Consider the following 18,832-nt stretch of genomic DNA (forward strand, 5'->3'; position numbering starts at 1 on the left):
TTGCGGATGACACTTCAATCTTCTACATATCTCCTGAAGTTTCAAAGGTGAGCAGGGAGGATTAGTCTGGTAGGTTGGCTGCGTATCCTTGGGTGTAGCGCTCAGACTCAGTTAGTGCTCTTGGTCAACGGTTCTGAGGTGGGAATGGTATATTTTCACCATTTTCTCTTTGTCACACCATTGGATCCTATTATTTCGTTAAGGTTAGTAGTGTGGCAAATTGGGGGTTGCGTGACTCGTCTGTCGTCCAGTAGTTTCGTTGGAACGCCTAGTGATCCGACCATAGAATGGTATGGCTATGAATGTTTTAAATTGAGTAAAATTCCTTGGTTAAGTCTGTATGGTAGGCCGGGACAGATGCTCAAAATTAAACTACAATAAAAAAGTTTATTACTGGCGACCTTTTGGCCACAAAAAACCATCGACAATGCCAAGTTACCGACGATCAAAAAATCGTGGACATTAGACTCACCGACAATTGCTAGCGACCACTTTGGAAAACTGTCGTTAAATTACTGAAGATTTAAATTGTCGGTAAAATACCGACAACCATGATCATCGAAATATCAATATGTTAGTTTACCAAAACTATCTACATGTATAACAATAGGAAAATTCCCTTTGCAAAATGTGATCATATTCATTTGCAGAAAACACAAATTTTGATGACCTAGTCTACCAACAAAGCCTCATGCTCCACTTGTTTTTCTTCATCGTGAAATGCTTAATCCAGAACATGGATGATGCATTTTAGGTTCCCAAATGAAGCATTTCATGATTACGGAAAGCAAAGTGTAGCATGAGGTTTTGTTAGAAAATTAATTGTTAAGATGTCTGCTCCCTACTGTCAAATCGTGATAGGTGAGGGATCAAAAATGCTATTAAGCCTTATTTTTTTCCCGATTTTAGATTGATAATTAATATTTTACCTACTTATATTTTAACTTTTAGTTAGATGCATAAAAAGTTTTAAAATTAATTTATAAATTTCAATAGAAATGAATACAAATAGTTAATTATTTTGTCACTAATGTAAAACTCAAGTCAATTTTCTACATTTAAGTTATTAACATGATATTAAACTTTTGCACACTTTAAAAAAAAAATCTTTTGTACTTAATATTTTTTTTATACGTAAGAAATAATTTTATTTGTTATTATTCAAAATTCTTCAACTTTTGATTAAAATAAAAACTAAAATAGTAATATTAATTTTAATAATAAAAAGTTTGGAAAGTTTTACAATTAGTTATAAATATAAAAAAATATTTTTAACTATCTAATATTATTATGTCAGTAAATTTCAACTATTATTATTATTATTTAAAAAATTCTCCTCAAGTTATAATTAATAATTTAATTTTAAATACGAGAAATTGAAATTTTAATAATTAAGAATAATATAATGAATAAGAAAGTGGATGTGGTTCTTTTCGACTTTTAGTTCTAAATTTAATTATCTAATGTATTTAATACAAAGGAAGTTATTCATTACTTAATATATATATATATATATATATATATATATATATATTATATTAGAGAGAGGAAATGCAAAGCAGGAGAAAATGATATACATTATCTCAAAATTGACTTATATGTCTTAAAGGATAATTTATCTGGTAAGAGCTGGAGACGTTGAAGAGGGAAGGTCTAACCGTCTAAAGATCAATTTTTAAAGGGTGTAATTTATCTTTATGATTAAAAAAAATTAACTCATATACATACATCCCGATGATTGGAAATCATAATATTTTGTTAGGAATCCAGATGGGGTCAGGTAATCAACAAAGCATACAAAAAAATAAAATAAAGGCTAATAACAAAGTAACCATGAAAGCCCATCTTCAAAAGCATATCATATTTCGCATGAAAAGGTGCAACGGTGGTCAAAGTATTTAATAGGATGGTATTTATGTAACCATCAAGCGTATTCCTTTCTTGCTTCCAATTGAATTCATTAATTCAACCTGCTTTATAAGTCAATCCATTTGAATATATAATTGGAGTAGGTTTCTGCTTCTCTTAGAGCATCTCCAATTATGGTTTTAGTGCAAAGGATTTCTCTCAACGCATTGGGTTCTTTCTCAATAGCACTTAAGTAAACACAAGCTCAAACTTTCAGGCCACAAATAAACAGATTTTTGGCCTAAAGACCCTTAATTGGAGTATTATTTGCCCTGGGAAGGATGAGAGCTTTGGGGTTGAGAAGGTCTTTGTATCTTCTCACAGCTTTCTTGATCGTGCTGCTATGGTTCTTTCAGTATTGCTACCCTGGACATGTTGAAAGGGGTTACATTAAGGTATTCAGTTCAAGCTTAGATCAGCAGTAAACATTAGTGTCTGTAGGTTCTTTTCCATTTGATTTTTGTGTGAATCATAAAATTTAAGTATTTATCATTAATCATTTGAAGCTTCAAAAATTAATTTGATTAGGGATAAAAAAATATTTGTGAATAGGTGAAAGTTTAAGGTGAACTATTGAAGAATTCATAAATGCATGTTATGCCTGCTTACCAATGGTTGATTTAGGTGATACATGTCTCAGGTTTGAGTATTATGTATAGAAAAAACTTTTGATGTGAGAGCTAGTCCTCCCATAACATATATATTTAGGCTTGAGTAAATTGTCTTATGTGAAGAAAATCTGTGCCAAAACAAAAAAGTAAAATAATAATAGCTTATAACTAAAAAATTTACTAGGAGAGTGCATTTTATTTGAAAACATGTTTTTAAACTAAGGCATATTTTAAAAAATTATCTTTAGTTTTTTAGTCGCTAAAACAAGGTAATCCAAATAAGTGATAGAGTATTGTCAAAATTGATTGATTGCATATTGAATAAGAGTATATATTGACCAAATTATTGAGGTTCTCCCAAGTTAATGTGCCATTTTGTTCCTATCAGCAACGCTCACAAGAACATGAATTGATTCAAGTGCTGAGGAGAGCGAGCATGCCAGACAGAACAGTGATCCTAACCATGGTAGATGAATCAAGGGCAAGTCCTGGATCCTTGCTTGAAGTTTTACTACAAAGTTTCAAATCTGGGGAAGGGACGCAAAGATTTTTGAATCACTTGGTGATCATAACCATGGACCCCCAAGCTTTTAAGTACTGCAGAACCTTGCATCCCCACTGCATTCACCCCTCCACCTTTGAAGCTTATTTTTCCCCCATGAGACAATCCACCACAAAACCATATCAGAATGCATTCAGTTGGAGAAGAAACAATGTTTTGTTAGAAGTGCTTGATTTGGGCTACAACATAATTTTCACGGTACGCGTTGTAATTAGCTTGAGTTAGAAAATGATGGATGAATGGTTTGAGCCAACCCTCAAATACATCCTTGATAGATACAACACTCCATAGTTGCATCTCTAAAAGAAGGAAATCCCTTCAGAGTGTCAAACATCAGTCAAGTTGGTCCCGCCGTGATTGACACATGAGGGACTTTTGAAGGTATCTTCTTCTTTCAGGGACGAAACTGCCCGACATTGTCTCTTTCAAGGACGATTTTGAGAGTTCACTTGTTTATTGACTTTATTCCTGAACTTGAATTGCATATGAACATGTTATTTTCATTTTGTAGGATGTTGATGTATTGTGGCTAAGAAGTCCATTGTCAAACTTCAATCCTGCGTATGAACTCTCAATTTCATGCACATTATCCAGTGAAGGACAAAGGGAAGGTTACCCGCGAGGTGGGGGAATTTTCTTCTTGAAAGCAAATGCCATAGCCATAGAATTCTTCAAGTACTGGAAATTTATCAAGGTTCTGTATCCAAACTCTGACGTGGAAGAATCATTGTGTAGAACTATAATAGAGAGTCAGGATGTAACCAACGTTCTCGGCTTCCGTGTTCAGCCTGTAAATACAACTTATTTTGGTGGATTTTGTCAGTTAAATCAGGATATGTTGAGGGATGCTTATACTATCCATGCTAACTGTTGTGATGATCTGACAAGCAAAGTTCATGACCTGAGGATTGTTCTAGATGACTGGATCCGCTTCAGAAAACGCGTATCAGGGGATAATGCTTCAGATGAAATGGCTTTGAGGTGGCCACAGAAATGCCCGAGATGAAAATAGAAATAGGAAAAGAACCACATCCAGTTGTCAAGTGTTCAGAAATAATTAGCACTAAGAAAAGTACCATGTAGCTGACATCTTCAAAGATTGGTGAAATGTGAAACATCTGAGTTGGTAGTTGGTACATTATAGTGGGCAAGCAAGGGAAAAGAAATGTATTACATGTTTTATACATTTAAAAGTATTGTTTAGTTTTGAAACAATTTCTTTTGCATTTTTCTGATATAATTGATGATCTCCCATCTAATTTGTCATTCTACTCTCCAGAAGTATAGACTTGAGGCTGATTCAGAACTAACCTTTTTTTTGTCTTTGAGGGGTGTAAACCCGTCCGGGAAACTGTAGCAGTCCCTCCCAATAGATAACTTTCTAGGGATTCGAACTTGTGTCTTCACTCTTACTCCGGGATCTTGCTTGTCTACCACTAGATCAACAAGTTGTTGGTTGATTCAGAACTAACTGACGATCCTACTTCTTCCAAATTTACTTTGCTTAGCTATAGCTACCTATCATTTTCACTAAAACAAATGGCTCAACTATGAATAAAACAATTTGCTTCCTTTCCAAGTAAAAAGCAGATTAGTGTAAAAATGAAAGTTAATGACTCCAGAAACAAATAGCATTCACATGTAGCAGTATAAAGATATACTCCAGTGTCCATACAGAAGGAAACTTCAATACAATGAACTTTTCTAATTTCTACAACCTTGAGATTGCAGATGAAATGAACAGGCTATCCTCCCTCATTTGGATGATCCTTTACACCAAGAATATTTTATTGTTCAGTGAAAAGACATTTTCTCATAACACATAATACAATGCAAATCTTTTTTACTTTTCCTTATCTAAAATGTATCTTCTACAGGGCTAGTAAACTCAACATCATTGGGGGATTCTAATTGATGCAGGAGGGGAAAATAAACAGTGACTGCAGCAAGATATCATAGAATCAAGGGATGAAGAAGAATTTGATGCACAAATGAACAAATTGCATAATATTAAACGATATTTAAATTGAAAATTATACTAATTGAGTCCAAGGAATTGATTTTAGTTAACAGAAGAACTTACAGGCCGAAAAAGCTTCTCAGAGTAAAATGTGAAAATTAGTACATAATGTGTGGAAATAAGTTTGGCTTAGTATCAAGCATCTTCAGGCATATCCCAATTATCATCATCCACTTCCTTCTTGGTTGTTGGGACCTCCTGCTTGTTCTGCATTGGAGGTTTCCACTCAGTGCGCCTGAAAATCATACAAGACAGATATCATATCTTTAATCTTTGTCAAGTCACCCCAGTTTTATAATTTTCCTTACAAAATTTTATTATATATTTATTTGGTAACCTCAATAAAAAAAATTATATAAAACAAAAATAAATAAATAAATATCTGTTCATTTACCACTATAATTTTTTTGAGTAATTCTCAATTCTCATGACAGATCACTACATTTCTGGTTCTGCCTCTGTATCCAACCATAAGGGCACATACCCCTTCTCCCACACATACACATTCAAAGCATTGTTCTGAAGGGATATCCGGCTCCTTCATAGTTAGGGACTCAGTTTACAAGGTAAAGTACGCTATCACAGCGCTGCTTCGTTACAAGGTAAAGGACACTGATTTTTTTAAATCTCAATAATTGATTTCTCAATCAACGGTTATAATAGCTTACTTTATCTCATAAAGTAAATCCATCACTTTACAGGAGTCAAATCCATCCGGAAGATGCAACACATGGTGAGGGAACTTAAATTGCACCATCCCATTATATCCATACATCTTATCTGCACTCCCCTTGTATCTCAAAAATATAGTAACATACAAAAATCAAGTCAATTTTATCCTAAATTTTTGTACATTGTAATATTATCTTTGAAAATTATGTCAATTTTTCACAAGGAGTTTACAGTTAAACACATATTCACAAATTATAACGTTGTCAAAAATCATAAATCAACAGCTATAACCATTATCCTAAATCAAGTAAAGAAAGAAACCAGAGCACACTGTGAAGGTAGCTACCTGCTTCTTTTGTTACGCTTGGCAGCTTCGCGAGTCTTGCGCTTCTTCTCATCCTGCTTGTTCTCAAAGTACCTTCTCCTCTTGGACTCTTGAATGACACCTGCTTTCATCACCTCTCTTCGGAACCTGTTGAGCAGCCTCTCCTCATTCTCGTTTTCGGCCACAACCACCTGCACATTGTACGCTGATCGGAAGAAGAGGGTGTTGGCATTTGCAAGAGAGGGACAAATCACAGAGGATAACTCTGATGAAGCAGCAGAAACAGCAGAAGAAGAAGAAGAAGAAGAAGAAGAAGAAGAAGAAGAAGAAGAAGAAGATGGGTGAAGATCGTCACTGACTAGGTTCTGGTGCTTCTGAGATGGAAAACGAGTGAGGGAAGGTGAGAGTGAATTGGGGTGGTTTTGGTTTTGGTGGTAGAAGAAAAGAGAAGAAGGAGGATGAGGCAGCCATTGAAGCTGTTGCTGTAAAATGTAAGGTTGTAAGATTATGGGACCTTTTTGAGTTTTGATTTTATTTTTATCCCATACTCATACTTAAATTTGTACACTCAGTAAGGGTAGCTCAGTTGACAACGCAGATTGAGTGTGTGGGAAGACCTTTCGGGTTCGACCCCACACAATATACTTTGGAAAGGAATGAAGAACCTTTACTATGACTAAATCTCAAATCTAGCGTCATCCAAAGAATGATTCATACCAGATGTTTATAAAAAGGTGTTTGATGTAGTACCTTACTTCAGGTGAAAGTATGGTACCCTAAATGAGTTAGCATAATAGTAAAGACTCATGTATCACATGAGTTATCAATTGTATTTTCTCAATAATGTACCTTAAGATTAATGACGTCTTAAGGTCGAGATTCACTACAACCTCTGCAAGGTCGTGGTGGACGTCAACAAAGGTCGTCGGGGGACAGTTGAGTTGCCCAATGAATGAGAGTACTATTGGGACTAGAATTATAACATTGAGAATTATAAATTCAATTACAACATGTCATTAGTCTACTGAATCACCTAATGTGGGTATCACACCCAAAAAAAATTGCGGGTACCACAAAATTCACCTTATAAAAAATATTGCACTTCTTTTCCTTCTTTTCCTTTGTTGTAAAAATAAAATGGCACTTGGAAAATGGGATTGGTCCAAGTCTTGAATAAATGAAGTTTATGGGGATAAGTCATTTTAGATAGTTTGTGTAATTGTATTTTTATTACTTACTATTTTAAATTAGGGTGTCGTTCTAAAGAATCGGATGATCCAAATCAAACTAACAATTCAGATTTTTTTTGTTAATTGGAGCACTTCAATTTAGAAATATATCTAAGTTGGTTAAGAACACACGAAAGTTTTGCTGTGAGTGTTTAACAAATATAAACCTTCAAAAAAATAAATAAATAAACCTTTTGCATTTTTTTCATTAACATTCAACCATAAGCTTATTTCATAAGCTTTTAATAAAACTCAACCCAAATAACTCTTCCTAATATCTTTTGCTACAGGTGAGGAGAGGAAAATATTCACTCTTCAGGAATTTATGGCTAGCTCTTCTATAATAGACCAATTTTTATTAAATAAGTAATCATTATATGATAAATTTGAATTTACACTCTTTTTTTTTTGTAATCACTACAACGGCTAAGTGATTGGGTTGATGACGAACAAGGAGGGGAGTTTTGCTCATATAAACCCTATTAGAAATTTTGGGCTAGACAATTTTAAGGCCCAAACAATATCTCCCTCCAAAATTACTACAACAGACACAAGCTTTGATATTGACAAAAAAAAAATACAAATACAAACTTGAATTAATAAATTCTCCCTAAACACAGTTTCAAAAAAAAATAAAAAATTCTTCCTAAACACAATTAGCAAAACAAAAATCTTTCAAGGTAAAGACCGAAAGGAATTAGGCCATGCCCATGGATCCACTGGTCCTTACTTTGGCCCATTAGTTTTTTTTGGCCCATTACTTTTTTAAAAATTAATTGTATTGATAAAAAATAATATATTGAGTGAGAGTTTATGTGATTCAGTGATTTTTTTTTTGAACAATGATTCAGTGATTTTGAGTACTAATAACCCAAAAATATAATCATAAAAATGTCACTCATTAATCTATGCCCCCTCACCCCGCCATAGAAACTGTTCGTGAGACCTCTGCTGCCATGCCTCCTTCGAGAGCTTCCATAGAAAGAAAGAAGGTTATGTGATAACAGAAACAAAACAGAAAAGAGAGAAGAGAGAGAAAGGAGAGAAGAGAGAGAAAGTTTTCTAACTGAATTTTGTTATTATGATAATTGGTAATTGACACAGTACACAATTGATCTATTTATAACTAAGACTAGCAGCTTACACAATAAGCTACTTCTGCCTAATCCTAATAGTACAATACATCATATATTCCTAACATAGTGCTATACACTCCATTACTCCCCCCTCAAGCTGCACTGGGTGTGTGTGCAGCATCACACACAGTCAGCTTGTTCCTTAAGGTAAGAAATCTAGTTGTAGGCAGAGGTTTAGTAATGGTATCTGCTATCTGCAGATCTGCTGGCAAATGTTGGACCTGAATTTGCTTTTGGAGCACTTTCTCTTTGACAAAAAACAAATCAAACTCAATGTGTTTTGTTCTAGCATGTAGAACTGGATTGTGAGCAAGAGCAACCGTGGACTGATTGTCACAGTAAAGCTGAGGTGTGGAGGCTGAGACTTTGAGTTCCTGCAGCAAAGATTGAACCCAAAGAATTTCTGCTGTAAGGTGTGCAAGGCTCTTGTATTCGGCCTCTGTGCTACTGCGAGCAACCACTTGTTGCTTCTTGGACCACCAAGAAATTAAGTTGGGACCAAGATAAAGAGCTGCTCCTGAAACTGACCTTCTGTCATCAGCATCAGTAGCCCAGTTTGCATCTGTGAATCCCCTTAATTGTAAAGGATAGTTAAGGGCTGGCTTCATATGAAGACCATAAGAAATTGTACCATGAAGATACCTCAGAATTCTCTTTACTGCTCCCCAATGAGTATCCAGGGGTGATGCCATAAACTGACAAACTTTGTTGACCGGAAAGCTTATGTCAGGTCTAGTAATTGTAAGGTACTGCAAGGCTCCTACTATGCTTCTATAATGTGTTGGATCCTGAAATGGTATACCTTGATCCTTGGAAAGTCTAAAAGTGCTGATCATAGGAGTAGGAAGTGGATTACAACCCTGCATCTTTGCTTTGTCAAGCAAATCCCGGATGTATTTCTGTTGTGTCATGAATAAGCCTCCTGTGGCAGTTCTTTTGACTTCAATTCCCAGAAAATAATTCAAAGGACCCAATCTTTTCAGAGCAAAGGTAGTGTCAAGATGAGTGATGATCTCATTAATCAAGGAAGGAGAGCTACCAGTAAAAATTATATCATCTACATAGATGAGTACATACACAACAGCATTAGACTTGTGCATAATGAAGAGAGAAGGATCACACTTACTGCCTTCAAAGCCCATCTGCAGTAGAACTGTGTGTAGCCTATTGAACCAAGCCCTTGGGGCTTGCTTGAGGCCATAGAGAGCTTTCTGAAGCTTACACACCTTGAGAGTATCATTGGTTTTGAAACCAGGAGGTTGATCCATGTATACTTCTTCCTCTAAGAACCCATTAAGAAATGCATTATTCACATCTAGTTGTTCAATAACCCAACTCTGTGTCAAAGCCATGGTTATAAGAATTCTAATAGTGATTGGTTTGATTACTGGAGCAAAAGTCTCTGTGTAATCAAACCCTGGTTGTTGATGAAAGCCTTTGGCAACAAGCCTGGCTTTGTATTTCTAAACAGTGCCATCTGGGTTTTCTTTGACTCTGAAAACCCATTTACACCCTATAGACTGTCTTCCAGCAGGTAAATCCACCAAAGTCCATGTCTGATTCCTCTGTAGAGCATCAAACTCATCTTGCATTGCTTGTTTCCAGTGTGGATCTGCCAAGGCCTGCTTTACACTTGTAGGTTCCATGTGAGTTAACAAAAGTGTGGGGTGTAGTCTAGGTTTAACAATCCCAGCTTTCGACCTAGTGATCATGTTATGTGTGTTTTGTGGTGCTAAAGACACAGGAGAAGTCTCACTGGAATCACTTGCTGAAACAGGAGCAGTAAGTGCATGAGAGGAATGAAATGGAGGTTGAGAATCAGACCCTGGGGAGACAGGTGAAGAAGGAACTGAGACACTTGCTTGATGTGCTAATGAAGGAGTAGAACTAGGGTTCTGTTATTGTAAGGAGATACCAGCAGTAAGAGAGGAAGTATTAGATCCATGTTGATGCATTGAAGGATCAAAAGAGGAACATAAGGGTATAGAGGATGTGACTGGTGCAGAAGGTAAAGAGGCAGTGAGGTTAGGAGACTCAAACAACTTCTGGTAGGGAAATGAAAATTCATTAAAAATGACATCCTTTGATATGTACAATCTGCCCTCACCAGAGAGACACTTGTAACCCTTATGAGAGTTTGAATAGCTAAGAAAAAGACACTCTTGTGATCTGTAGTTCAGTTTGTGAGAATTATAGGGCCTAAGAAAAGGAAAGCATGAACAACCAAAGACTCTTAAAAAGGAAAAATCTAGTTTAGTGTGAAACAAGACCTCATAAGGAATTTTCCCTTGAAGAGACTTGGAAGGTTGTCTATTTATGAGGTAAACAGCAGCTTGGAATGCAAAATCCCAAAACTTATAAGGCAAGCCAGCTTTTGCTAGAAGAGTTAGGCCCAAGTCAACAACATGTCGATGTTTTCTTTCTACAACACCATTTTGGTGATGAGTATGTGGACAAATAACCCTATGTTGGATACCATTGACCTTTAAAAAATTAGTGAAGACTCTGAATTCTCCCCCTCAATCAGTTTGGACAGCCTTAAGTTTATGACCAAATTGAAGTTCAGCCATAACTTTGAAATGCTGGAATATTTGGAAAGTTTCGGATTTAGCCTTAAGCAAGTAAATCCAAGTAAAGCTGGTATATGCATCAACAATGGAAAAATGATACTGAAAACCACCATAAGATGTATAGGGTGCTGGCCCCCACAAGTCACAAAACACTAATTCAAGTGGAAAATGATACACTGTAGTAGATTGAGTAGAAGGCAAGCGATGAGCTTTACCTAAACAGCAAGCATTACAAAAATCAAAGGGAGATTTCTTAGGTATGTGTATATTACAAGAACTCATTACATCATGTAAAGCATCACTACTTGGGTGGCCTAACCTATTATGCCAAACAGTATAGGAATTAGGTAACATCAAAGGATTGGCTACAGGGAAAGTAGACTTATTGTAACTAGATGATGAAGGAATCAACAACTTGGAGAATGAGTAGAGACCATCAGGTTCAAGTTTTCCATGAAGAAGGACTTGACTAGTGCCCTGAGATTTCACAAAACAATCATTAGCATGAAACTCAAAAAAGACATTATTGTCTCGTGCAAATTTACTCACACTTATAAGATTTTTGGTAATACCAGGGACATGAAGAAGATTAGTGAGAGACAAAGCAACACTAGGATTATAAGGAGACTTAAAAACAGTAGAACCACAAGTATTTATATGCAGACCTTGGCCATTACCCACAAAGATCTGGTCTGGTCCTTCAAAGAGTTCAGGCTTCTGAATGTGGTGCTCTTGCGGTGTCACATGGTGTGATGCACCAGAGTCAGGGTACCAAGCTGAGCTTGCCCCTGTGGTAGCTAGTAATGCCTGTGGAACCTGAGACTGAGAAGTAGCCTGAACTGAAGAAGGAGCTTGAGGTATAGGAACCAATTGCTGAGTCTGCCAAGAACCTTGGACAGAAGACACTGCTTGTTGAGGAAAGGTAGGCATCTGCATCTGACCATAGACTGAAGATGATGGAAGTTGTGGTGAAAACATAGGAAATGGGACTGAAGGAAGTCCCTGCAGCAAGGAAGGTTGAGAATTCTGAACTGCAGTGTAACCATGAGCAGCAGGCATGTAGCCTTGTGGCTGTGAGGGAACATAACCTTGAGTAGGAGACACAAAGCCCTGTGGCTGAGATGGAACATAGCCATGAGGAGGGGGCACAAAGCCCTGTGGCGGAGATGGGACATAGCCTTGAGGTGGTGGAACAAATCCTTGTGATTGAGAAGGTGAATAAGATTGGCCTGAAGAGTAACCATTTGAAGAGGGTGGTGGAGGTGGAACAAAATGAGGGTTAAATCTATTGTAGCACACTGAGGCACTGTGACCAGTCTTGAAGCACACTTGACACCTAACAGTGCCTCTTCCTCTTCCTCTACCACGATTGTCTCTTCCTCTGTTATCATAAGAACCATCCTGATACTGCTGAGAGCCATAAGATTGTGCAGGTGGAGCACTCACTAGATTATTCACTGCTGTGTTTACTTGTTGCTGTACTGGTGATGCAGGCACTATACTTTGTCCTTGGGAAGATTGTGAAAACATTGCAGTCTGAGTAAGATTCACAAAGAATTCTGGCATAGTCTTCTTTGATTTTGCAACCCTAACTTCTTGAGCCAAGAGCAAGGCTTCAATTTCTTGCAATGACAACAATTGAAATTTTGCACTCATATGAATTAGGTTAACTAACGATTCATATTCAGTTGGTAATCCTTCAAGAACAGCATCAACTTGCTCTTTAGCACTAACAGGATCACCAATAGCACTAAGGGAATCAGAAATTGCCTTAATTCGTGTAAGATATTCATCAATAGTCTTTGTGCCTAGTGTTGTGTTCCTCAATTCCATGCGTAACAGTTGAGAGTTAGCTTGAGTCTGAGAATGATATTGTGAATGCAATTTTTCCCAAAGTTCATAGGAAAACTTACAACCAATCAGTTTTGTGAGTACTGAGGCTGAACTTGTAGACTGGAGCCATGATCGAAGTAGAGCATCTTGCTGCTCCCAAGCTTCATATGCTGGATTCACGATTCCAGCAACTCGCTCTGCATCAGTGCGGAATCTTGACGGAATTGAAGGCTCAGCCAGAAGCTTATTCAAGCGATGACCAACAATCACAGGCTCAACTTGCTGTTTCCAGAGAAGAAAGTTCGAATCTGACAGCTTCTCAGTGATCGCATGAGAGAACGTTGTAGAATTGCGTGGTAACAGTGATGACGTAACATTCAGGGGTTGAACGCACGGCGGCGAACGCGGCGGTGATGGCGGCGCTGGGCGTGGCGAGGTAGGTAGTGGATCTCCGGCGCTAGCCATGGAGTCTCCGAGATTTCAAGCTCTTGATACCATAACAGAAACAAAACAGAAAAGAGAGAAGAGAGAGAAAGGAGAGAAGAGAGAGAAAGTTTTCTAACTGAATTTTATTATTATGATAATTGGTAATTGACACAGTACACAATTGATCTATTTATAACTAAGACTAGCAGCTTACAGAATAAGCTACTTCTGCCTAATCCTAATAGTACAATACATCATATATTCCTAACAGAGTGCTATACACTCCATTATGAACACCAGAGTAATACCAATACTATTTTATTCCCCACCTTCATAAATTTTAGAAAGAAAGCAGGTTATGTGAAAAGAAGAAGAAGAAAGGGAAATCCATACTCTATAAAAAGAAAAAGAAGTAACTAACTAAAATAGAAACTAACACCATATCTAAAGTGTATGATAAAATAAATTAAATTCAAATATCATTAGTAAGTTGTACATATCTTAATAGTTTTTCTGATCAAATTCGTATAATTAATTATCAATTGAAGTATAATATGAATAGTATCCAAGTCATGATTGCATTAGCATAGATATATATCCTTTGCGTGAATGACATGTAATGTAAGGTTCATTGCATGTTGAAGAAGAAACGAGGTTCTTTATGTACTTTGCAAATCTGCAAAAATAATCATAACTTTTTGTGAGCTCCAATTGCGAAGCTTGGGCGCTTAATTAAATCTTTCCTTGTACCAATTCTGAAGCATAGTTTTTTAGTAGCCCCAAAAGCATTGGTTTAGGGAAAATAATCGGTAGTTGTCCAAAAAGAATTATTTAATATAACCCTTCGAGAGAGCACCGGTCTTAAATCGTTGAAAGCCAATGAGAAGAAAACAGGTAGTTGATTGGATGTTACTAGTACAGTACTTAGAAATAGTTTCCTCATTAGCATACGTCTCTGAATTTCTCAGCAATGCAAAACTAATTTAGTACATATAGATAATTTTTGTTTGAAATTCTCATATCAGACTCTCTGTTTGCACTTTTTTAATATTTTCTCTTTAATAGATCAAATTTTATATAGAGTTTACTAAATTATATGAATTTTTTTTGTTACAACGGAAAATTAAAAAAGACTAAAACAGAACATCCTGACACAGCATGGGAACTACATCAGTTGGAGGAACTCTCCAAAGTCGCCACGGGCATCGCACTCTAGTCGCATATTTAGTCAAAAAGTATGTCACATCATTGCGTTTACTCTTAGTTTGGTGAGACCTACATAAATTAGAACCAATTATAAAGAAAAATAAAAAAAAAATTGTTAGCACATAAATTTTGAATGGAAAAAACTGGGTATATACAATCAATGGAAAATTCAAAAGCTTTACTTTTTCTACGAAAATATAATCTTACAATTTTAGAATTTGTTATTTTTTAAAATGGTGGGGCTAGACTCAAAAAAAAAAAAAAAACTAACAAAACGCTAGAACGGAAAAAAACGCAGCTTCTAAACGATCATGTCCAAGCAAACTATGACACTCCCCCATAGGAAAATATAATAAACGATTACCAATGCAAACTTATATATGCCCAACATGGGCTAAGTAATTCACTAAAGCACTATCCTCTTTAGAAACAAACGAGCGCACAACTTCGAGAAATAGGCCGCTACAACTCGGCATGCAGATAGTCAACATTAGTGCTAGACTCAATAACCCGAATCACGTCATAGAAATCATTTCAATAATCACTTGAGGTATATCCATAATCATCACAACTTCAATCGTCACTAACACCACCCACAACTCAGCGAGAAAGATATTTGCAGAGCAAAACCTCCCGAATTTATGGTAAAGCCCATCATCCACTGACCATTAGCAACTCTCCCCACATCACCACAGCTTGCACCGTAGCTATTCAGAACCGATCCATCAACATTCACTTTCAGCAAGCCAGCTGCAGGAGCAGACCACGAGTATCGGGGCTCTCGCACCAGCAACCTAGATAAATCAAAAGTGCCAAAGTGCGAGCCAATCAACCCTATTAAGCCTCAAATGCGAGAGGTTCTAGGCTCAATAAGCTAGAAAAAAAGAATTACGGATACTGATACTGATACCGTAAAAGAATTTGACGACGTCATATTTCACAGCACTAGAAAAAAGTACTAAATGTGAGCGAATATGAAGGTCTTCCATCATCTCTCTTCCAACGCATCTTTTTAGAATTTTCTACTTCTCTTCTGTCATCCCCCACCTTTCCACCTACAACCTGAAAAAAGACTCCCAAGTTTTACGGATCCCTTTCCTCACCCATATACATCCTCCCTCTCCTTACTCTTCTTTACTAAGCTGATGATCGATTGCGGTAGAAAAAAAAATACTTAAAGACGCTCATACAAAACACATGTAAAAAAGTCGATCACATTGATGAGTGGATTCACGACGGAGACGATTCTGAAGATTAGATAAAATAAAAAAAAAATTAATGCTTAATGTTGAGACGTGGCATCTTCTCGATCTGTGATTTTGGTGTGACCCTAAATTTGTTTACCCTATAATTAATTTATAATCAGGTCTATCATGAATTTTTTTTTAAGAACAATTACAATACTTTACTAATTAAGTTGTCTATCATGAATTTTTAAAGACATATATACTGGAAGGGAATATACAGTTTTTTTTTTTTTTTTTTTTGATAATTTGGAGGGTCTGAGACCCAATATACAGTTTTTTTTATGACAAGAATGTTCACTTGAAGTATATTATTTTAATGCTTATGCATAATTTGTATTTTAATTACATTCATTTCATAATAGTTCTTAATTTGATTTGGCCATTGCAGTCTGTTGAAATTATAACGACTTTATAATTTGTTAGAATATTAGAATATAATATCTAAAAATGATTTGTTGATAGTGTATATAGTTCCATTCATTTGTGTGACATTCGAGTAGTTTGAGACAGACTGTAATCCCTAAAAAAAAAAACAAAGTAAAATGTGAATGTGACAGTTTCATACCATCACAAATTTCACATACGAAAACATATGTAAAATTACTTGTGCCGGTTTCAAAAAATCATAATTACATTTTATGTTTTCTTTTTTGAACTTTTTACGTTTTGGAAGTCAAAAATTGAGTGTCCAAACTTCTGTGATTTACATATCATTACTATATAGGATATAATATAATGTAGTGTAAGTAAGTAGAAATCACATTAAAAGTGAGGGTCATAAATCGAGTATCAATTTTTTTTTTTCATTTATATTATTATTCTTCAAGATAATTTCACACTTGAATTTGCTCAAGTGGTAGTGCTTATAGAGTATGTAAGCCTTATTAAGCACGAAGAGGGAGAACGGATATCAAGTTAAATGGTTGAGTGTGCTTAAGCAAGTAAAAGTTGAAACTCAAATGAATGCTCAAGTTGTAGTGCTTAAAAAAACTAGTAATAATCATGCATCAAATTTGACAATTCACTAGATTTGAAAGAGAGTTTGCAGTAGTTTTTTATTATAAAATGTGTTTTGTTTGCTGCACTATCATTGTACACTTCAAGCCATTCCTTTTGCCCGGTTCTAGGAGAAGTGACTGATCTTCTTCGTAGACAGTGGCAGATAGCTATTCAATGGATCCCTAGAGAATGCAATTCTGCAGCTGACTGTTTGGCATACTTGGGTGTGGATTCTGTTTCTTTGGGAGTTCAATTTCTAGAGAGACCTCCAGTGGAAGTTGAACCTTTCATCTTAAGAGACTCGTTTTCTTGCTTTTAGTCTAGTCGTCTTTGTTAATTTTCTGATGAATCAAAAAAATAAATTGTAAAACTCGTGTTTTTATCTTAAATGTGCAAAATATATATATATATATGTGTCACTCACATATTGATCAAGTGAAAAAAGAAAACTTGAAAAAATGAGGGAAAAACTCAAAAGAGTGATCAAGGGACATCTTTGTCATGAGAGTGTACTCTATTGCAATTCGCAAATATAATATAAGAGATTTAAAACTGTTTTCCTTTTTTTTAAACGGAAGAAATTTGAAAATTTATTTTCAAAAACTGTTTTTATTTTACAATTTTTAGAACTAAAATATCAAAACAGTACATAGATATCTTCTGTTTCTATTTTTAGTTATCAAATTACTATTTTTTAATGTTCGAAAACATTTCATTCAAATAAAATTTTCAATTATTATTAAATATTAAATACAGAAAAAGAAAACTGCAATCAAATAAACCCCAACTTTTTTCATCCTCTTTCTCTATAATTACAAACTAACCTCTAACATAAGAGATGGATGATCTTCTAAACTTGAGAATCCATTCCTTGAACGTTGATTATTTTCCATGTGTTGAGACAATAGACAATGTCTTCATATCTTGAGTAGACGTTGTTCTTGATAGACGATGTCAACATCTTTTTTGATTATATGGACTTCTAGACGAACAAAGCAAAAATTGTGCGGCTTAATCTCGTATTTTTTTGTATTGTGCCAGAAATTATCAGCTGATTCAGTTATAAGAAAAGATGCTTTGATTTTAATTTTAATTTTAAAATACAGCGCATACTTCATCATCAAAATCTAAGAAAGCTCATTTCATCAATAAAGTTTTACCACATAAGTGTAGGGGTACCAAGATGACCCCCACTAATGATAGTGCAAAAGGAATATGACCTTGCAGACTTACCAAGAATCACATACATGTACAGTTCATTAATCTACGTTGGTTTCCGATTTTGTTCAACGTGTGTATGTCTTTGTGCTATAATCATAAAATATAACCTCATTCACACTCTTTTTTTTTTTTTGGACTCATTCACACTCTGATTCCACTTAGAGAAAGAAAAAGAATTGGGAAAAAATATGAGAAATATTATGATTACTTTGATTAGGAATTTAATAGAAAATGAAGAGACAGATAATTAAAAATAAAAAATTAATGAAAATGAAATGAATGGGAGAATGAATCCCAATTAATGGCCAAATGAATGAAAGAGTATCAAGTAATATAATGAGTTTTTGTTTTGGTGATTCTGTATCCGAACCAAAAAGCACAACACTAGTGGTCTTTTCTTCTTTGATATGTAAATTATACTGTATTCCTCCTAGAAAAAGGTAACCTAAGAATTAATGGCGCACAGTACTTTCTTCTTCCTTTTTAAATAGTAAAGATGCCACCAAACTAAATCACTAGTGGTCAATAAAATTGGTGTTGTCAGATTCCAATTTCATCAACAAATATAGTTTATAATTTAGAGACTATAGAATCCTTTTATTTTTTTCTTTACTAAGAAATTAAATACAATTATCACATAAGTGCCTTGAAGCTTAAATTATGTGGTGTATTATTTTCTTATAGGAGCTTTGGTACAAGGCAGCTATTGGCCAAATTAAAGGAGAGACTGATAGCACTGTTCAATTATTCTTCTCTCTACCTACTGGTCTCTTCCTTCCCATTATTCTATGTTTCGTTTTCAAAAGAAGCTTCTATCAGATTTGAAAAATATCATTTGCATACTTGTTAGCACAATTTTTGAACTTT

General features: G+C 35.3%; 2 protein-coding genes across 2 annotated transcripts; one reads left to right on the forward strand and one right to left on the reverse strand.

Moving 5' to 3' along the window:
• Positions 1 to 1,892: 1,892 nt before the first annotated feature.
• On the forward strand, positions 1,893 to 4,296 carry LOC130729695 (uncharacterized protein At4g15970-like). The gene is made up of 3 exons (XM_057581523.1): positions 1,893 to 2,303; positions 2,908 to 3,279; positions 3,593 to 4,296. The coding sequence occupies exons 1-3, from the start codon at positions 2,190 to 2,192 to the stop codon at positions 4,085 to 4,087; spliced, it is 981 nt and encodes a 326-aa protein (XP_057437506.1). The 5' UTR covers positions 1,893 to 2,189; the 3' UTR covers positions 4,088 to 4,296.
• A 126-nt stretch (positions 4,297 to 4,422) lies between these two features.
• Positions 4,423 to 6,569, reverse strand: LOC130729696 (30S ribosomal protein S21, chloroplastic). Its single transcript, XM_057581524.1, is given in 3 exon segments — positions 4,423 to 5,336; positions 6,120 to 6,508; positions 6,510 to 6,569. Coding segments are annotated over 3 exon segments (549 nt in total). The 3' UTR covers positions 4,423 to 5,236.
• Between the last annotated feature and the right edge of the window lie 12,263 nt (positions 6,570 to 18,832).

The sequence above is a fragment of the Lotus japonicus genome, chromosome 1 (assembly GCF_012489685.1).
Source record: "Lotus japonicus ecotype B-129 chromosome 1, LjGifu_v1.2".
NCBI classification, from domain to species: Eukaryota; Viridiplantae; Streptophyta; class Magnoliopsida; order Fabales; family Fabaceae; genus Lotus; species Lotus japonicus.